Below are 23,358 nucleotides of genomic sequence, written 5' to 3' on the forward strand. Positions count from 1 at the left end.
GCTGCATGAGAACTGGAGAATGGCGGACTTTGTCTTTTATTTGTTGGGTTCGTTACCATTCAGACACATCGCCTATATCTGTGCTGCTGTGTTCGCCTATGTTTAAAATCCTCCACATTACCAGCAGGGCTAATGGTTGGAATAGACAGGGAAAATAACCTGCTGCATTGCCATCCACTGTGGCAAAAACTGATTTATTTTATCTTTGCCATGATGACAGTAAATAATATTTGACTAGATATTTTTCAAGACACTTTTATACAGCTTAAAGTGACATTTAAAGGCTTAACTAGGTTAATTAGGTTAACTAGGCAGGCTAGGGTAATTTGGCAAGTTATTGTATAACGATGGTTTGTTCTGTAGACTATCGAAAAAATAGCTTAAAGGGGCTAATAATTTTGGCCTTAAATGGTGTTTAAAAAATTAAAAACTGCTTTTATTCTAGCCAAAATAAAACAAATAAGACTTTCTCCAGAAGAAAAAAAATATTATCAGACATACTGTGAAAAATTTCTTGCTCTGTTAAACATCATTTGACAAATATTTAAAAAAGAAAAAAAGGGGTTTAATAATTCTGATTTTAACTTAATTACTTTATATATTACCTTATATAATTATGTGTGTATATATTTTTGGGGAGAAACATACTTTAATAGGACAATAAATAAACAAAAGCATAAAATAAAACTCATAAGATGAAATACTTCTTTTGTAAAAAATTTAAATATTAATTTGTAATATTTAATATGCATATATTAATATTTATTATGAATACATGGAATTGATTAAAGATATTAAAGAAGCGTGCATAGTGCACATTTAAATATAGATACTGTATTAGTTACATAAGATTGCGATTGATTTTTAATCATCCTTCCCAACCTTATGTAACATTATAACTTGCAGTCGTGGATAAAAAAAAAAAGTAATAATTTCTCCCTACCTTTCCTCCGGAGACTGTTTTGAACAGGTTATTGTCACGAGTTTATTATTTCCCCCGGATCCTCAGCATTCGTGACGGTTTGGCTTTCAAAAGTTTGGCTGTTTATTTGATCATCAAGGGCAGTGAGCAATAGATGTGCAGTACAAAGGCGCCGCCGACTAACTCCAGCGCGCTTTTGTTAATAACTTTGCGCCAGAAGCAAGTGCAATTACAAACGAGAGCATGTAAAAGTCAAGGGGATACAAATCATGTTTGAATTAACGTCCCACAGGTCTCGGGGAATCAAGCCCTGAAGCAGCGAACGCAGCAAATGATGCATCTGTTTGAGGCCCAGCGAACAGCTAAAGGATGAGGCTGAGGCTCTCTAGACGCTTTAGGAAGACGTTTAACTTTGAAGGACAGAGTTAAAGAGAGCTTTGAGTTGTTGGACCAAGAGATGAAGTGTAAGTGCTGTTGAATGGATGCCAGAGCTGCAACATGGTGTTAATGATCTGGAGAAAGATCTGCTTCGGCGAAAACCATTTTTTTTCATGCAGCTTCGGCTCCTGCGGCGTCATGGCACTTTTAAGGTTGACAGTTTTACTTTTTGCTTGATTTGTAATGCTTTTCCAGCTGCAGTGTAGTCTTGCTCTTTTTTTGATTGGTCGTAAATGATTGATTTTGTCACTTTGTGATATCCTCAAACCGCCGTTATACATACTATATCATATACACACAAACTCATTAGCTATCCTGATACTGCATGTAAATTCTTTTCCAGATATTTCCCAAGTGCTGTTTAACAGAGATATGTTTTTTTTTAAATAGTTTTAATAAATATTTCCTAATATATAATTCCTTTTTTGTTGTTTTCCATGCTGACTACACAATATTTGATTTTTTATTTCGCAAGATACTTGAATTTAATAAAACACAAGATGCAAATACAGTTGAAACCAGAAAAAAGGAACATAACCATTTTTTTTTATTGTCTGATGGTAAATTATACTAAACGTTTACTATTTTAGCTATGTTAGGATTACCTAAATCATTTACATTTGCTAAATGCCAGAATAATAATTTTTTTTTGGGGGGGGGACAATTTTTTATTTATTTCTAGACAGTCAAAAGTTTACACACATTTCTTTGGTATTTTTTTTTAGCTTTGCTTTTAAACTGTATAACTTTGGTCAAATGTTTTGGGTCTCCTTCCACAAGCTTCTCACAATAGTTTGAAGGAATTTTGGCCCATTCCTCCTGACAGAATTGGTGTAACCGAGTCAGATTTGTAGGCTGTCTTGCTCGCACAAGTTTTTTCAACTCTGCCCACACATTTTCTATAGGATTGAGATCAGGGCTTTGTGATGGCCACTCCAAAAACTTTCACTCCATTGTCTTTAAAGCACATTTTAACTAATTTGGCAGTATGCTTAGGGTCATAGTCTGTTTGGAAGACCCATTTGTGGCCAAGTTTTAATTTCCTGGCTGATGTTCAGAGATGTTGCTTCAGTATTTAATGTTCTGTCTTCATGATGCCATCTATGCTGTGAAGTGGACCAGTCCCTCCTGCAGCAAAACAGCCCTACAACATGATGCTGACGCCCCCATACTTTACAGTTGGGATGGTGTTTCTGGGCTTGTAAGCTTTCCCATTTATCCTCCAAATGTAACACTGGTCATTATGGCCAAACAGTTCAATCTTAGTTCCATCCCAGTGTAATTTATCAAATTGTAATCTGGCGTTTTTGTTGTTGATTCTGGCTTGTTGATTTTCCCTTGTTGTCACACAAGGAAGCAGTGTGTTTGAGGTTTTCCTTAAATACTATTCTACCATTGTGCCTCCAATTAACTCAAATGTTGTCAATTAGCCAATCAGAAACTTCCAAAACCTTGACACCATCATCTGAGCTTTTTCAGAGACAAAATAATCTTATTGTATGTAAACTTGACTTTCAAGAAAAGTTATAACAATTTCTTAAAAAATCTCTCTCTCTCGTTATTCTACTTTTAAGCGTAACAGAAACAAGTTTAATAATCCTAACTTACCTAAAAGAGAAAAAAGTTTAGTCACATTAACATGTGACTTTTTTTAAATGGTTATGTGCACATGAGTGTGTATAAATGTTTCCCAGTGATCCATCCGCTGCATAAAACATGTGCTGGATAAGTTGGCGGTTCATTCCGCAGTGGTGATCTTAGATTAATAAAGGGACTAATGCAAAAAGAAAATGAATAAATGACTATACCTCTATAAATAAATGCAATATGACTTCCCATATCACACACTAAAATAACATTTAAATGAAACATTTATGCTCCCTCCGAACTGAAATCAAGTCAACTTTGCAGGGCACTAATTGTCAAATTAGAACAAACATGCCTACAAGACGTGCAGCACGGTACACTATAAAAAATGCTGGGTTCCACACAATTCATTTGTGTTGAGACATGATGAAGGATTTTCACTTATATGTTTTTACTAATTTAAGTTGATTGAACATAAAACAATTAAGTTGTCCGCAAAAATAGTTTGCTTCTTGTTAAAACTACATATGTAAAATAAGCTTTTTGGGAAAACATAATTGTTTTATGTTTAATCCACTTAAATTTGTTTATAGGGCTGGACAATGTCGACCAATTTGGCATCGTACGATGTCTAATATGAAACATCGTGATGAACAATGAAATGGCGAATTAATAAATTCTAAGTAATTAATTCATTCATTCATAACAAATTATTTATGTGTAGCCTACCGTTTCATCCACCTGACCTGCACAGTCTTTGTTTTAACCCTAACCAAATAAAATAAAGATAAGTTGCACACACATTACCACCTGTCAATCACTTTTGCCTGGCATGATTAGGCAGAGTGATCTGTGTCATTATAATGGCGTCGACTAACTTAGTTGGTAAAAAAGGCGCACAACCAAAAGCAACCAACCAACAATATCTGAGGTTTTCACTAAAATTACTAGGTACAAGCGTGAAAGCGAAAGTTTGAAGCAGTGTACTGACACTATGACACGTTATCTGATAGATTCAAAAGTCAGAAGAGTCGCTAGATAGAGACTATATTAATTAAATATCACGTTACATCCTTGAGAAACTGTCTGATGTGCACTGCTCTCTGGGGTTTTGTGTGCAAGACTGCCCGGTTGCTCAGAAGGGCGCATACACTGCAGCGCATGAGTTTTAGTGTGGTCACGTGATGTGCGGTTTGAGCGGTATAATGTTGAAGGAGATATTTTCAGAAATGCTAGGTGAAACACCACTGTGGACGTGGATTGTTAGTGTAAACAGGGTCTAAGTGTGTATTTTTCGCAAGCGGGTTGCTGCTGCAACGGGGCGGGACGGAGAATCGCGTTGCTGGCTCAGCGATGGACGATGGCATTTGTTAACTTAATTTATTTGTGCTGGGATAATATAAATGGTGTGGATGTTTTAGTAATTTTTTTAAGTGTAATATTATTTTTAATTATTTATTTATTTATTTTATATTTATGTTTTGAAGTGCATCATAAATTCTAATTGAAATAATATAAAATAAATATATATATATATATATATATATATATATATATATATATATATATATATATATAAATGAAACAAATGCTAACATAATAATAATCTTATCTCAAGTGTTTTTTCTTAACTTTTCCCAGTCAAAAACTAGACATAATGACCTTTTTTAAAGGAGTTTAGCAGCAGCACACTGGAAAAAATACTGGGATCCACACACTTGATTTATGAAGGAATTAAACTACTTACTGATTAATAATTAATTGAAAATAAAACAATTAAGTTGTCCCAAAAGTACTCAAGTGAAGTTTCATAAACTAATTTCAGCTCATTCTATGTAAGTAGTTTGAACAAAGCACAAATATAATTTTTTTTTAATGTGTATAGGGTGCGAAACTCGAAACCGAGAAAAGCTGGTCTAGCCGACATCAATCAAACATCATGGCAGAGCATTAAATATGACTAGTTTGTGCCACCCCTAGTTCTGGCATGCTGTTCCACTCACTGTCTTTGGTCTGCAGGGATCCAGATTGAGTTTTGACTAGGGGTGTCAAAATCAATTGTTTCTTCGGTGCACCGCGATGCAGACGCGGACAATTCGGTATCGGTTCAGTAATAATCATAACCGGTTATTATGCACTGACGTCATTTATCTACTATGCGCTCTGCCGCGAGGGAGGTGAGCGCGAGTATTTACAACACTCACCCAACTCAGGGCCGGCCCGTGGCATAGGCACCATAGGCAAATGCTAAGGGCGCTGTATATCCAGGAAAATGAGCGCGGTTCAGTTGGTTTTGTTTTCGATATTCCTGACACACATTTAGTTATAGAAGGCAATAACTCAAAAAACTCTTAGCCTAAAAAGATCTAAAGTGTGTTTCCTACAAAAAGACAAAGCTGGTTATGTTTCACAGCTGTCTTTCTTTTTTTTTTGCCCGACATTACGAGCACTGCTCCGTTTAAGCCCTCGCTATATGTGTTCAGCCGGGAGAGCTCGCGCTGAGAGGAGCTCTAAGTAAGGGACCGTCGGAAAAGTGTTTTTTTTTTTTTTTCGTTTTTCTGCTCCGCTCTTCGCGAGCTCTCCCTATTTCGAGGGCTTAAGTGTGTGTGTGTGTGTGTGTGTGTGTGTGTTTGTTTGATTGGTGCTGTCTATGTTTGTGTATGTGTTTGAATGAGAGACAGTGTGGTGCTGTGTGTCTGTGTGTTTATACCATAGACTGTAATATATGGACGTAGTATCCGTGACGTCACCCATAGGTTTCTAAAGAGCGCAAAAGAAGCCACAAGTAGGCGCGGCCAACCGTCGCTATTTTGTTTGCGCGTCATCACACCCACGGCGGGAGACCAAACAAGGGCAAAGAGGCGGAGAGTGAGCGGAGCTACAGACACCTGCTGACAGTTTGCTTGGACCTGGTTCAGACACACTTTACTTTGGGAAAACGCGTAATACTTTATCACCTGTGACTCGTTTGTATTCTGACCACTTGCGCTCGGTTGTATACTATATCAATAAAGTGTTTAGACTTTTAAAAACACTGCTGTAATACATTGAGCCACTAAACATTGTTCTTATGACGTTTTTCAACAGGAGGAAAATGTGAATTACTTCCAAACACTTCAGATAGAGTCTGTGTTAGTAAATGCAAGACTATTGATGACATCTAGCATAACACTGTATGACAACTCTTCAGATGACTGTTCTAGAGCCTACAGCTAATCAATCCGTCAGATTCTGGAGTGCATTACAGCTCTAAAAAATAAATAAAAACGATAAATTATCTTAAATAAAACGAATACATGTATAGAGATGTATATAAGTATATAACTTTACTCACATGGGAAACGGAGGCCACGTGAATGGTTTGTGAGCACAATAACGTGCACTCAGCATGACATTCCATCAAATAAGTGTAGGAAACAAGTCCAAAAGGCAGTCGACTGTGTAAAGCCACATAAAACAACACAGAAATACGATAAATACGCCGAGTTCAGTGGCTAAAATGCAGGATTCAGCTGAGGTGATGTGACGGCGACCAACAAGACCTAGCTGTCACTCAAGTGGCCACGCCCTTAATTATGCAAACTTAATATAACTTAATATAAAGGAAACGGATGAGTTATAAAAAAATTTACCCCCCTCACAGTTGTCATGAAGAGTAATATTAGCTGTATTAACCAAAATCTTTTTTTGTACCAGGCTGTAAACAGCTTTTTTTCTGCTGTAAAGTTGGCCATTCTAACAGTGGGCTCAATTAAAATTTGCTCTGTTTTGGAGCCAGGAGCGGCCAGGACTAGCGGAATTTTGGATGAATTGCAGTTTTAGTTACTTCCGTATTGGCTTCCTGAGAGAGAGCGGGAGGTTGCCGCTTGGTTTATACAGACAGCTGGTTATAGCCTCCCCCCTAAAATATAACACTGTATATGGAAAGCATCGTCAATGCACCGAGATATCGAATTGAACCGAATCAAAGGCATGATAATCATAACCGAACCGAACCGTGAGACCAGTATAGGTTCACGCCTCTAGTTTTGACACGGCATAGATGGTTAAACTCTCCGCAATCTTCATCCTTCATCTATTTATGTTTTACATCGATGGCATTTTACATTTTTATTGGAACGTCCTCTTTAATTGCACCATCCGTTTGTTTTATTAGCGGCTGCATTTTTCACTCTCACCTAAATAGTGTTTCACCTAGTAAGCAAACCTGCCCCACCGTCTCATTCCTGCAGGGAACACCTTGGGAAAAGACCGATGTGGTTTGCACAACAGAGCGAAAATAGCATAGAGCACTTCATAATCAAGCGTATTTGTGCATGCGGCGTGTGAGTGTTGACCCAGCTAGAGATATAAAACGCCAAGCTGGGGAGCAGAACCTGCCAGGTATTAAAATCTGAGGTGCCAATTGAGCTGTGAAGATAAGAATTGAAAAGGGAATTGGGAATAACCCCCTCCGTTTTATAACCTTCCCCATAATGCATTGGGACTTTTCCTCGTGCGTGCATCATCTGTTTGATGCTGGAGTGTGTGTGTGTAAAGAGAAGAAGCGGAAATGAGTAAACGGAGGAGATTTTTGAGTTGAATTGCTTTAAGTTTAACGCCGGATTCATTGAACGGTGCTGTTATTTGTCAGGATGTCTACAAGGTTGTTTCATACATCAAGAACAAAGCTCGACAGGAGAAGAAACCTTGGCTTCTCGGAGAGTAGGAGGAAAATGCGTCCTGGTGTGCATAGCAACTGTGCGCTTTTAGGCCAGAGAATTTCAGGGATGTCTGCAATGCAATACTTGCGTGCTGATTACTGCACAGGATGTGCTGTCATACACTCGCTAGTCTCTTTATCAGGTACTCGTTGCTAGAACCTCCTTTGGCTTTCAGAACTGTTTTTTTAATTTATACGCAAGTAAAGAGGTGCAAAAAGACATGTTTGGCGCGATTTGCTGCTATTTTCAGACCAGCTCAACAGTAATTTTCACGTTTTGCACACGTTGTTTAAATAGCAAATGCATTCGCGCTGAGGATGACATTTTTTTCGGGAATCCCACAGGTTACAGGATTGCCGTGGGATTCTTGCGGGATGGGAGTTAGAGCTGAAGATCTTTGCACAAACCCAATGAGACCCGATGGGTTCGGGTGGGTTCGGGTTTGATTTTTATCATTTTAGAAGGGGTCGAGCCGGGCTTTGCTTGCGCAGTAAATGAACAGTCATGTAATGCATTTCGATTAGCGCGAAATAGTAATCAAATCGTTTGTTCCAACATTAAATTCTCTCCCTGCAAAGGTGAAAGAAAAGATGACGGAGAAGTCAAAAGGAGCAAATTTTGACTTGGATGAGGCCAGCCACCACACTCAAAAAATCAACTAGGCATGTATTGGATTTACAAAATAAAAATTTGTCAGATTAAAAAGAACAAATCAAGTTTACGTATGTTAAATGATTAATTCATGTTATTTGAAACTGAATCAAGAAATAATCAAATGAATTTGATCAGAACATGTTGATTCAATGAGACTGAGACGCTTCAAATCGACAACTCTCACTCTGGAGAGTCACTTCGCGCATATCAGTAGGTGGCGGTAGTGCGTTTGGATGTCACCATACGAAAACAACAAGAAAAAGTATCACCGCGTGTTTTCGGCACAGTTTGTGAATTGGTTTTCCCAAGAGCTTGAATGTTATGCATGTTATGTTGTTGGCTAAATGTTTCTTATACATTTCATATTACATATTACAATTTTGGATATTATATAACATTTTGTATCAGAATATTAAAAAAGAAATTTGTTTAAATGTGATTGGTGCCTGCTAAAGGCTATAATAAAAGATATATATATATATATATATATATATATATATATATATATATATATATATATATATATATATATATATATATATATATATATATATATATATATATATATATATATAAAAAACATGTTTTCTGTCCTTTTTGTGTTTAATTACTTAATTTTAAATCTTGCTTCATAGTATTGCAATTTAAAAAATGTAATTTAATCAACGAGGCAGTAGCGCAGTGGGTAGCACGTTCGCCTCACAGCAAGAAGGTCGCTGGGTCGCTGGTTCGAACCTCGGCTCAGTTGGCATTTCTGTGTGGAGTTTGTATGTTCTCCATGCCTTCCTGTGGGTTTCCTCCGGGTGCTCCGGTTTCCCCCACAGTCCAAAGATATGTGGTACAGGTGAATTGGGTAGGCTAAATTGTCCGTTGTGTATGAGTGTGTGTGAATGTTTCCCAGATCGGTTGCGGCTGGAAGGGCATCCGCTGCGTGAAAAACTTGCTGGATGAGTTGGTGGTTCATTCCGCTGTGGTGACCCCCGATTAATAAAGGGTCTAAGCCGACAAGAAAATGAATGAATGAATTTAAACAAAAATATTGAACCAGAAATTTACTAGTTAATTTAACAACACATAATTTTGTTAAAGTAAAGCTTTAGTGTTACATTGAGTAAATTAAAATAATTTTAATTAGAATAACACAATACAAACATTTTGAGACAATTAGTTGCAAAGAAGTTAGACTGACATATTGAAACCATGTTTTATCTACAAATGTGCTTTGTGTTCATACAACATGTTCAAAGCAGTTCAGGTTTACTTGATTGGATTGGATGCATAAAGGGTGCCATGATTAAATCATGTTCATTCAACAATTTTTTTTTTTTGAGTGCAGTAAAGAAAGAACCTGTCATTCTAGTTGCGTATTTCTGCGATCACTCATACACTGCATATTACGGGTAGAGCGCTAAACAGCAAGAAATGTACAGAAAGCTGAAAGGGAAGATGACGAGGCCACTCGCTACATTGAAACCGCTGTCATGGAAAATGAAGTGGATGTTCTTGGCTGGTAAAACAACAAACAATCCTACCCCAAAGTTGCTAAATTAGCCAGATCAGATCTATGCATGTAGGCCTGTAGCAGCAGCAGTGAAAGGGTGTTTGGTGCTGCTGGACGCACCATCCTGACCAATGTTCAGAAACACTAAGTAAGTGGATGAGCGCCGCATTTTGTATTTTTGCTTATTATTTCAGGGAGTTTATGTGTGGCGTCGCAAACGCTGAAGATTTCGGTTTCTTTTTCACATTTTTATTTTTATTAGTAAGTTTAGAGGGGGGGGGTCTTGTGTTCTAGTTTAGGTGGCTTTTGGTTTTGTTTAGTTCTTTGCTTTGGCGCCACTCTAGTTCCTTTTTCCCCTAAAACTTTAGATTGTATTTCTTTCTTCTTCTTATTATTATTATTATTACATATACATTGTACAAAGCGCACACATGTAAGCCTCTCTTTTGTTGGCTTCATTTTTCTTCTCCTTGTAAGAGGAATAAACAAATTGAATGTAAATTTTGTGTCCTGGTGTATTTTCCATCCATCTACTCAGTAATAATTTAATAAGTGTTACGTTTATTTTACCTAGACAACTTAATTAAACCGTAACAGCAGGTCTGCGCTAAAGCCATTTACAGCGGATTCAATAATATTCCTCCACAAAAAAAAAAAAAAAAAAAAAAAAAACATGTAACCTAATATTCCTTCATTCTTTTATATCACATTTTACCTGTTTGATGCTTTTTTTTTTACTCATTTTTATTATTTGTTTTTATTTTTATTTTACTTGTTTCTTTTATTCTTGTCTGTGTAAAGCACTTTGAATTGCCACTGTGTATGAAATGTGCTATATAAATAAACTTGCCTTGCCTTGCCTTAATATTGGGGAGTAAAGGGTTTTTTAATTATAACTAAATACACTGAAAAAAAAATTTTTTCTTACTTAAATTTTTGTCTTGTTTCTAGTACAAATGTCTAAAAATTCTTATATCAAGAAGCATTTTCTAGGCAAGCAAAACATATAGTCTTGTTTTCAGAAATAATATGCCAATATTAAGTGAGTTTTTTTCTTAAAACAAGCAAAATAATCTGCCAGTGGGGTAAGCAAAATCTGGGGCAATTAAAATCTTATTTTTCCTTTTGACATAAAATTATTTTGAATGAATGATTCTTTAAAATTGATTGGGTGAATGATTGTAATCCAACTATTATTCACTCCCCTCTGATTTTGGGAATAATTTACAGTTATGGTTGGGTTTAGGGGTAAATATATGTGTAATATTAGCCTATAATATGTACATAATTATTAGCCCACTGTAGAATTTTTTCTTCTTTTTTAAATATTTCCCAAATGATGTTGAACAGATTCAGGAATTTTTCACAGTATGTCTGATCATATTTTTTCTTCTGGGGAAAGTCTGATTTGTTTTATTTCGACTAGAATAAAAGCAGTTTTTAATTTTTTAACCACCATTTTATGGACGAAATTATTAGCCCTTTAGGCTATTTCTTTTTCAGTAGTCTACAAAACAAACCATTGTTATACAATAACTTGCCTAACTACCCTAACCTGCCTACTTTACCTAATTAACCTAGTTAAGCCTTTAAATGTATAGCTGTATAGAAGTGTCTTGAAAAATATATAGTCAAATATGATTTACTGTCATCATGGCAAAGATAAAATAATTCAGTTATTAGTGATGAGTTATTAAAATATTATGTTAAGCAATGTGTTATAAAAAAATCTGCTCTCTGTGGAACAGAAATTGGAGGAAAAATAAACAGGGGGGCTTATAATTCTGACTTTTACTCTATTGCTGTATTTAGCCCTAATAGATAATTCAAGTATTCCATGCTTCAATACATTCCATCTATACTTCTCAGAACTATATATAGTGCACACTGTACAATATACTGAACAATTCGGATTTATACCTTCCAATCCATCTCAGCATGAATCAACATTTATCCTTTTCTCATCATCTTGTTTCTCATTATTTTTATTAAATATAATTATTTGATTATTTGAATGAGTATTTAACTTTGAATTGATTTTATTTAAAGAATAAGTTAACACGTTGCTTAATATAAGAATGTTCGGTGCATTTGCCTGTCCCTTTATAACTATTTTCAGAAACCACCAAACTAGGTCAGAGGTCACGGAGACCTTGATTGGAACTTGGATTGAAAGAAACTGTTTCTATTGTTATTTCTATGAGTTAATGCTGTCTAAAAGGGATTTTGCTATTTTTACGGTTTATTCTTTTAAAGAGATTATTCTTATGTAGATAGACACTGTGTGTAGTGAGGATGTTGTAGCACAGGGGTTCTCAAAGTGGGGGTCAGGACCCCCCGAGGGGTCGCGGGGCAATGAAGGGGGGTCGCCTGGTTTGTTTATTTTTATTAAACCATAAGAATTAACATATTTTATCCATAACTATACTGAAAATAAAAATAGTTGTTTATAGTTACTATATACTATATAGTTACTATAGTAGCTTATAGTTACTAGTTCTATTGGATTGCGCCCCTGGGGTAATTACATTATATTAAAGGCAGCAATTAGCGTCAGATGCATTTTGATTTTATAACATCAGGTTATACTTTCTGGCACATTTTAAGCACTGACACAAATTTAATTGGTGTGTCTGCGTCATTGCATGCAAGGTTTCTGTATTTATAACCACCTCAGAGGATATTGGGGGTCGCGAGTCACTGGCATTGTTATTTTGGGCGTCGCGGGCTGAAAAGTTTGGGAACCCCTGTTGTAGCAGACTGTTGATGGAAAGCAGTCTTGAACCAGTTTGAAAACACAGCTGAACGTACGAGAAACAATCCTTGAGTTTTCAACACAGATGGTCTCTTGCGTCTATTGTGTCCCTGGTTTAGCATTTCACAGGTCTGGAGTCAGCTCTAAAAAAGTCTAGTGCATGTCTGACGTTTATGCTAAAGATATTGTACAGAATATACGCATAAACCCCATGTGGAAATTTTCCAAGTCTATCTGTGTTTTAACCAATCAGGTTACAACACCTATATGTGTGACGTAGTTAATGACTATGTGAGAGTATAATTGCTATTGATTGGTGATTGTAAGCAGAGCGGAATAGGAACTCATTGCGAGTGTTGAAGCTGGTTTTTGCTGATGAAACTGCAAACCAGGGGTGTCCAAACTTTTTGGGCCGAGGGCCAGATGCAAAAAAACAAACGTTGTCGCGGGCCAAATTTTACATACATCACACAGACACGTGTGTGTATATATATATATATATATATATATATATATATATATATATATATATATATATATATATACAGTTGAAGTCAGAATTGTTAGCCTCCCTAAATTATTAGCCCCCGTTTATTTTTTCACCAATTTCTGTTTAACGGAGAGAAGATTTTTTTCCACACATTTCTAAACATAATAGTTTTAGTAACTCATTTCTAATAACTGATTTATTTTATCTTTGCCATGATGACAGTAAATAATATTTGACTAGATATTTTTAAGACACTTCTATACAGCTTAAAGTGACATTTAAAGGCTTAACTAGGTTAATCAAGTTAACTAGTCAAGTTAAGGTAATTAGGCAAGTTATTTTATAACAATGTTTTTTTTCTGAAGACTTAAGGGGCTAATAATTTTGACCTTAAAATGGTTCATAAAAAAATTTAAACCACTTTTTATTCTAGCCGAAATAAAACAAAAGTCTTTCTCCAAAAGAAAAAATATTATTAGACATACTGTAAAAATTGTCCTAGCTCTGTTAAACATCATTTGGGAAATATTTAAAAAAGAAGAAATAAATCAAAGAGGGGCTAATAATTCAGACTTCAACTGTGTGTAGATAGATAGACAGACAGACAGACAGACAGACAGACAGACAGACAGACAGACAGACAGACAGACAGACAGACAGACAGACAGACAGACAGACAGACAGACAGACAGATAGATAGATAGATAGATAGATAGATAGATAGATAGATAGATAGATAGATAGATAGATAGATAGATAGATAGATAGATAGATCATAACAAGTAATAGCGACACCCGGTGGTTATTTATTGAATTACGTTCATTTTTGTATAGCGGGCCAGATTCTATAGATATTTATAAAAAGCCTCGCGGGCCGCCACAAAACTTATTGCGGGCCGCAGATGGCCCGCGGGCCGTAGTTTGGACACGCCTGCTGTAAACTATCTTCAGCAAACTTGATTTGTTTATTTAAATCTCTGACCCTGGCTCTTCTTCATCTGACAGACTGGTCGTTCTTTGGGTCAAACTGTATACCATCCCTACAATACTGTTCCCAGTATGCAATTTTTTTTTCGTGCAAAGATTTTTATATAGATTGCAAAATGCAAGCTAAGCTCAACTTAACCTTCTATTTCTTATGAAATGAATAAAAAGCAATTGCAGAATTCATACAGAATAAGTCGAGCATAAAAAAACACACCAGCTGAAATGTGCACACGGAAGCACTTATAAAGAATGATTAATAATGAAAATAATGAAAGATGATTAAGCAATTACTCTGATTTAAATCAGTCTGTGCCCTTGTGTGCCGCAAGTCGAGAAAACTTAATTTAGCAGTGCCATAGCTGGTCACTTCGGCGGATAATGCAAAGCAGCTTTATGCAATTTGTGTACGATGCTGCGGCGCGCATGACAATGCAGCCCAGGCTCCTTTTCATTACTCTGTGCAATTTGGGGCGCCTCCGTCGTGGCTCGCTCTCAAATTAAAAAAGGCCCAGCGCTTGGCCATCACATGCTTAAAATCCGCCGTCTCCTTTTGTCTTCCTCTCTCCAATCACTCTTGGCAAGCTGTCGCTTCGCTGGCTCCGCATGCACGTTAAAACACCAAGACCTTCCGGCTGCTTCTTAACTCTCCAATGCACTTGTGTTTCCCATATTAAACCTTGCAGGCAGGACGACCCAATGCCGGCCGGCAGATATTACGGCCAGTGCTGGTTATGACAGGGATTATGAGCAGGACTAGAAGACGCTGGCGCCACGCTGGCATTTTGGCAGCGTTGACGTGGCTAAGCGAGAGAGGGAGGCCTCAGTCCTGATAGCATGCTAATCTCTGTTTGCAGAGGAAATTGGAGCGTATTTTGCAAACCGTGAATAGATAAGAACAAGCATGGCGTTTGAAAAACTAAACAGGAATTTGACGTTGTTGGTGCCACCTGCAAACAGGCCCGGCGAATTCACAATTCCTCTCTGATGTCCTGAAGCACAGTGTGATTTCTTTGTATTTTCTTATGAAAACGCATGTGGTTCTGTTTGTGACAGCTTCTGCGTGTGTTCCCGGCCTTCTGACAAGTGCATAGAAATGTAAACAATTGTGAAATACAACACAATTTTGAGTTCTAGGGTCTGTTTACATCTGCTCACTTCACATTTACATTTAGTCCTTTAGCAGACACTTTTGTCCAAAGTGACTTACTGTGCATTCACACCGAAAGCAGTGAGAGCGTCCAAGGCCAATGCCAGAAGGGCCGGACCAATTTTTAAATGTGGGCCGGTCAGTTTTTTTTTTTTTTTTATATGTACTGTTTTAAGTGCAGACAGCTTTTATCTCTTGCTAGATGCTATTATGTTGATGATGATAATAATAATAATAATAATAAGAAGAAGAAGAAGAAGAAGAAGAAGAAGAAGAAGAAGAAGAATAATAATAAAAATAATAAATGTTAAGCATTTGGCCCAATCGCCAATTGCCGCTTGGTTTCAAGATGGGCCGACCCAATCTGAGGTTACCTGGACATAATCCAAATCTGGCAAGAATGTCATATTATTTCACCATCTGTACACCAAAGTTAATAGTGAATGTGCGTGTCCGTGGGTGGGGCTGTGTCGGTGTGGTAATTTGTGTTGGTGTGGTTATTTGTGTGGCTACAGTGCCAGGGCTGAAAATTCAGGGCTGAATTTTTGTCCCTGGCTACATTAATCTCATAATTAAAGTGGCCGTTGCTCGAACATTAACGCACATCAGTAACTCACCAGTAACTTATTTAATGCATGTTCCTGTAAGAAAACATTGTCAATAATTGAAAATCCAAACCTAGGCTAATTCTGAAAGCGTAATTCCGTGGACATTTCTGCGAAATATAGTTTTTGCAAATCAGCGAGAGGCCGTTGTGTGCGCTTTTTCGCATCTCGAACGTCTTTCGCGGGCGCAAACATTTTCGCATAAACCCACTGGAGGTCGCTGTTGAGTGACCATCTGTCTGACTGGCTGAATGATTGACTGGCGACCCACTAATCGGCCGACCCACCCTCCTCCTCCTTCCCTAAACCCAACCAGTTTTACCGATTGACCCGCCCGCCCGCTTGCTACCCTAAACCCAAGCAACAATTTACAAAAGCCGTCCAGATAAAGAAAAGCCCTCGTCTGATTTTTTCCATGTTTTCGGATTTCACCACATCCTCACCCTGTTACGAACTCGTTCACTTTATTTTTTGGATTTTGTTTTTGTCTTACCTGATTTCTGGAACCGCTCTTCCCCGGACTCGAACCCGGTCGTCGTTGCCATCGTGGTCAGCTCCTCTCCGCGTCTCAAATCCACCGACGTACCCTAACATGCGTAATTAACCTAAATCTAGTTAAGCCTTTAAATGTCACTTTAAGCTGTATAGAAGTGTCTTGAAGAATATCTAGTCAAATATTATTTACTGTCATCATGGCAAAGATAAAATAAATCAGTTATTAGAGATGAGTTATTAACACTAATATGTTTAGAAATGTGTTTAGAAATGTGCTCTCCGTTAAAAAGAAATTGGGGAAAAAAATACAGTTTTTCTTGTTTGCTTTGACCTGGTTAAATAAACTAGGTTCCACTTCATTTTATTTTCACTATCCCAGCAGAGCAGAAGACATGTCTTGCAAATGTGTGAACCCTTTCTCATTGGGTTGACACATTTTCCTCACCATTTTTCAAAACAGTTAACACGGATGTCATTCAAGCAGTCCAAACTCCATTGTTTTAGCTATGGTAACCAAACAGAAACCATCTATTCCTAACCATTAGAAACTTTCAAGATCAGTATGAAATCACTGAAGCACCGGTTTGACACTCCTTAACACAAATCTTCAATTAGCAATCAGTCTGCAAACATTAAAAACGGTGGAAGGTCTGTTTGTTCTGTGCCAGCATGGATAGAGGAGGTCAATAGTGGCTATGTCCTATACTCCCAATAGATTTGACTGTACATTGGTTTAAATGTGTTTTCTTTAATATTTACAGTATTTTATTACGTTTGTCTGTTTTTACAGTATTTTAGTTTTCAGCCACAGTTTGAAAATTGTAATCATTTCAATTTAAATTTAATCAAAGCATTTCTTATTCTGGATCCAATTATTTGCAAAAAGGTAAATTTGACAGCCCAAATAGAGACAACAAATGGCATTGGCAATAGGCTACAATGACAAGCAATGTTGGTGCACTGACTTCTGCATTTTGTATTTTGTTGTCCATGGTGTAATGATTAATTGAAAGAGCTCATATACCTGTTTGCAAGTTGTGTTGTTTGAAGGTAAAACTAGCTTTTGTTGCGTATTTTAAATGTTTTGACACGATATGTGCCTTTTGCAAGCAAAATGGGTCATTTTGACCATGAGTGCTGGTGTTTAGGGCTGTGTGTTAACTGTTTTGAAAAGGTGGAGTTTCAGTAGACAACTGCATCCAAGCAATCGAGAAAAACTGTAAACAGGGGGGCTAATAATTCTGACTTCAACTGTATATATATATATATATATATATATATATATATATATATATATATATATAGTTTGGCATGTTATGTGATATAAATATAAATTCTGAAAAATCTGTCTTTCAATTTTGGTAAATAAAGTGGAATCATGGCATATGATGCTAAAGCTATGAGAAATAAATGATCATGAAATATTAAGTCATGTAGCTGAGAAACTACAATCATAAGTTGGTTATATTTGATAGTTTGTTTTGTTTGCTAATGATTTCCTTCTCATTCTTATCAAAATCTGTTGAATCCATTTAAGCTACAGTATAATAGAACAAATACAAATCTTGAAGAAAAAAGGAAAAATTCAACACCTGATCTTAAGATCTGAAAATAAAAATGCCACAAAAACATTGCTAAAAATGATTACAAATAGTAAATTACAAAATCAAATGGGGTTGGCCGGTGTAATTTTAGCCTCACTTGCATAGTTTTGTAGTTTTTGGTCCTATTTTGAAGTGTTTTTTAACTTTCATATTGTTTTTATACCATTTCATCTCAGTTGTAGTTTACTTACATCAAGTTACATTACAGTACATGTGAAATGTTTCCATGGCAACTATCTTAAATGAGTATATTTGTTTTAAAGTTCATCTTGGGTAGTGCAAATATTTGTGTGGCATTTCTTTTAGATGTACTTAACTGTAACCGCATTGACAGGGCTAGCAGCGGTCGCACGCTAATCTCTGTTTGCAGAGGAAATTGGAGCGTGTTTTTGCAAACCCCTGAATAGATAAGAACAAGAATGGCGTTTGAAAAAAAAAAAACTAAAAAGGAATTGGTGCCACCTGCAAACAGGGCCGAGCAAATTCACATTTCCTCTGATGTCCTTCACATCCCAGTATGAGTCTTGTGTGCGGCTTTATTTGTGCATATGAAAACACACGTGTATGTGTTTGTACACAAGTGACAGCGTTTATGCACGGGAGTGTTTGTGTGAGTGTATGTGTGTGTGTGTTTCCATTGCAGTGGCTTCATTTCACGCTCTGCCGCTTGCGTGCGGATCCTCTTCCCCGGGCTCATTATCGGGTCTGTTCAACGAGTGCACGGCCAGGCGGCGCACGGGGCACAACCCAATCATTATTCAGGCCCGCTGACGGTCAGCGCTGACGGCTCCATGCTGGCGTTTTGCGCTCTTATTATTCTCTTCTAGCAAATAACTAAGCGAAACCACAAAAACAAATCCTGCCTGACCAGGATCAATGAGGTACTCAGTAGTCGACGAGCCGCCCGGGGGATTTGGGGATCAAGTGGACCTTCTGTTGCTGGAAAAACTGCTGTTTTGCTTACTGTCTCCTCTCTGGTTTTCTTTGGCAGGGCCCAGTGGAGCTCAGGCGGCCGAGTTCGGACACTTGCCCGACAACATTACCGTCCTGGAAGGGGAAAGCGTGGTTTTGAGGTGACTCCACATCACACCTAGCCAGATAGAGTTGATGATTTCCTGCCCAAAAACTGTCCAAGAAATGCCTAAATGCACACAAAACCACCCAAAAGCACACAACAAACACCAGCAGCAACAGGGAAATGGCGTATGAGTACTGTTCAAGGTCATTTTAAATGATACTAACATCATAAACTGAAAAACTAATTTAAATAAAATAATAATTATCAAAAATAATAATTGTCACAGACACTAAGAAAAACTAAATAAAGTAATAATTCACAAAATAATAACATTTTCCTGCCCAAAAAGGATTGAAAAAACACCTAAATTCTTACAAAACTTAAACTTAAGACTAAAACTAAGCTCAGGTGGCTGGGTTCGGACACTTACCCAAGTACATTACCGTGCTGGAAGGAGAGAGTGTGGTTCTGAGGTGACTCCACATCACATCTAGCCAGATAGAGTTGATGATTTCCTGCCCAAAAACTGTCCAAGAAATGCCTAAATGCACACAAAACCACCCAAAAGCACACAACAAACACCAGCAGCAACAGGGAAATGGCGTATGAGTACTGTTCAAGGTCTTTTTAAACGATACTAACAACATAAACTGAAAAAAATATTGAAATAAACTAATAATTATCAAAAATAATAATTGTCACAGACACTAAAAAAAACTAAATAAAGTAATAATTCACAAAATAATAACATTCTCCTGCCCAAAAAGGATTGAAAAAACACCTAAATGCTTACAAAACTTAAACTTAAGACTAAAACTAAGCTCAGGTGGCTGAGTTCGGACACTTACCCAAGTACATTGCCGTGCTGGAAGGAGAGAGTGTGGTTCTGAGGTGACTCCACATCACATCTAGCCAGATAGAGTTGATGATTTCCTGCCCAAAAACTGTCCAAGAAATGCCTAAATGCACACAAAGCACACAACAAACACCAGCAGCAACAGGGAAATGACAGATGAGTACTGTTCAAGGTCTTTTTAAATGATACTAACATCATAAACTGAAAAAATAATTTAAATAAAATAATAATTAGCAAAAATATTAATTGTCACAGTCACTAAAAAAGCTAAATAAAGTAATAATTCACAAAATAATAACATTTTCCTACCCAAAAAGGATTGAAAAAACACCTAAATGCTTACAAAACTTAAACTTAAGACTAAAACTAAGCTCAGGCGGCTGAGTTCAGACACTTGCCCGACAACATTACCGTCCTGGAAGGAGAGAGTGAGGTGACTCCGCATCACACCTAGCCAGATAGAGTTGATGATTTTCTGCCCAAAAACTGTCCAAGAAATGCTTAAATGCACACAAAGCACACAACAAACACAAGCAGCAACAGGGAAATGGCATATGAGTACTGCTCAAGGTAATTTTAAACAATACTAATAACATTTAATTGAAAAAATAATTAAAATAAAATAATAATTAGCAAAAATAATAATTGTCACAGTCACTGAAAAACTGAAATTAAGTAATAACTCCCAAAACAATAACATTTTCCTGCCCAAAAATGATTAAAAAACAACTAAATGATTACAAAACTAAAAACTAAGCTCGAGTTCGGACACTTGCCCGTCAACATTACTGTCCGGAAGGAGAGAGCATTGTGAGGTGACTCCACATCAAAACTTGCCAGATAGAGTTGATGATTTCCTGCCCAAAAACTGTCCAAGAAATGCCTAAATGCACACAAAGCACACAACAAACACCAGCAGCAACAGGAAAATGGCATATGAGTACTGCTCAAGGTCATTTTAATGAAACTATTGCACAATAGTGAAAATAGAATGAAAAATTCACAATGAATAAAAAAATTAAACAAAACAACAGTCAGTGAAACACTAGCCGAAATAACATTTTAATTGTTTTTCAGTCCAAAAAAACTGCCAAAACAATCACAAAACTAAGACTAAGACATTTTTCCTTAACTGAAATAAAACAAAAAATTCACAGGAAATGAAAAAGTAAAACTAACAACAGTCACTGAAAAACTGATATAATGTAATAGTTAGTAAAAATATATAAATCATTATCCAGTCCTAACAAATGTCCAAAAACCACCTAAACGCTCACAAACTAAAAGGCTGCTGAGTTCAGGCACTTGCCCGACAACATTACCGTCCTGGAAGGAAAGAGTGTGGTTTTGAGGTGACTCCGCATCACACCTTGCCAGATAGACTGAAATAAAACAATAATTGCTTTTCAATCCACAAAAACTGCCAAAACACTCATAAAAATAAAACTATTTGTCAAAAACATTTTTGTTAACTAAACTAAAATAAATGCACAATGAATGAAAAAGTAAAGCTGAAAACACTGAAAAACAGAAATAAAGTAATCATTCGCTAAAAATAGTAACTGTTTTCAAGCCCCCCAAAAACAGCTGAATGCTTACAAAACTAAGACTAAAACGAAGCTCAGGTGGCTGGGTTCGGACACTTGCCTGATAACATTACCGTCCTGGAAGGAGAGAGTGTGGTTCTGAGGTGGCTCCACAATGCACCTGCATACAGTGTAGCCAGACAGAGGTGATGGTTTCCTGTGCAAAAACTGTCCAAGGTGCCTAAATGCACACAAAGCACACGACTAACACCAGCAGCAACAGGAAAATGACAGATGAGTACTGTCATTTTATTCAAACTCAGACTAGAACTTTTGGTCAATAGTACAATTAAAATACAATTAAAAATTCACAATAAATGAACAAGTCAAACAAAACGAAACTAACAACAGTCACTGAAAAATTACCTAAAATTAAATAATAATTAGCAAAAACAATAATTGTCTTCCAGTGCCAGAAAAATGCCAAAACACTCACAAAACTTAAACTCAGAATGAAACTACAGCTACAGTGTTGGTCTAAAACATTTTCTTTATTAGAAATTAAACAAAGTTCTCAATAAATTAAAAGTAAACCGAACAAAAGTCACTAAAAAACTGAAATAAAGTAATATTTAGCAAAAATAATCATCATTTTTCACCTCAAAAACGTCTAAAATCACCAAAGAGTTTACAAAATTAAGACTAAAACTAAAGATCTAAAAACATTTGTCTGCTAAAATAGAATTTAAAATTCACAATAAAAAACTGAAACTAAAAGTCAATGATAAAAATAAAAATTTGCAAAAATAACTTGCATTTTTCACCTTAAAATGTCTAAAATTACTTAAGAGTTAATAAAACTAAGAATAAAGATAAAGATTTAAAAAAAATTGTCTGCAAAAAATAGAATTTAAAATTCACAATAAATAAATATGAAACTAACAGTCAATAAAAGGAAATAAAAATGAGCAAAAATAACTTGCATTTTTCCAGACCAAAACTGTCCATAAATGCCTAAACGCATACAAACTGCACAAAATTCATTCATTCATTCATTTTCTTTCCAGTTTAGTCCCTTTATTAATCTGGGGTCACCACAGCGGAATGAGCCGCCAACTTATCAAGCATATGTTTTACGCAGCAGATGCCCTTCCAGCTGCAACCCATCTCTGGGATACATCCATACACACTCATACACTAAGGACAATTTAGCCTACCCAATTCACCTGTACCACATGTCTTTGGACTGTGGGGGGAAACCGGAGCACCCAGAGGAAACCCACGCCATCATGGGGAGAACATGCAAACTCCACACAGAAACGCCAACTGACCCAGTCGAGGCTCGAACCAGCAACCTTCTTGCTGTAAGGCGACAGCACTCCCCACTGCGCCACTGCATATTGCACAAAATAATAAATACATTTTATTTCAGTTTGATTAGTATTTTTCCTATTTGCTTCGGGAAAACTGACAAATATTTAAAAAATTACACGATAGTTCTTCCCTATTCTGATGCTCAGTTTGAACTGCATCAGATCATCTTGATCATGTCTACATGCCTAAATGCATTGAGTTGCTGCCATGTGATTGGCTGATTAGAAATTTGCGTTAACGATAAATATGGACAGGTGTATCTAATAAAGTGGCCGGTGAGTGTAAATTACGTACAGTAGCAATCACATTAATATGTGACCAAACTATGAACAATACATTATGACATATGTTTATATGTGTGAAGGTTAGTCAATGAAAATAAATTCGGTCAATGTTATTAGCTAATGTTTTAGACTTTTTTTAATATTTTAATTTCACTCTCATGTGTGAGTCAGTTTCCAGGCAGAAATGGTTTGCCTTCAGTCTATCAGCCAGCAATTGAACTCGTGAACCTTCAGTCAGGGGTTCATATTCTCAAAAGCACCATATTATTATTCCACACAACTGCTCCGGGAATGGGAATTGATGTGATATCACAGTTTGATACGCTGAAAGTCAAAGCTGACATGAATGTGAGTGATATTTAAGCCTTATTGTGTCACGATTTCCGAATATAAAGAGCAGAACAGAGCAGTG

The 23,358-nt window shown here is 36.7% G+C and overlaps 1 protein-coding gene across 1 annotated transcript in view; it reads left to right on the forward strand.

The window, feature by feature from the left end:
• Window positions 1-23,358, forward strand: part of iglon5 (IgLON family member 5) — a 393,843-nt gene that overhangs the window by 291,068 nt on the left and 79,417 nt on the right. Inside the window, 1 exon segment of the mRNA NM_001017775.2 lies at window positions 18,880-18,961. Within this exon segment, the coding sequence (NP_001017775.2) occupies window positions 18,880-18,961 (82 nt within the window).

Source organism: Danio rerio, chromosome 16 (assembly GCF_049306965.1).
Source record: "Danio rerio strain Tuebingen ecotype United States chromosome 16, GRCz12tu, whole genome shotgun sequence".
NCBI classification, from domain to species: Eukaryota; Metazoa; Chordata; class Actinopteri; order Cypriniformes; family Danionidae; genus Danio; species Danio rerio.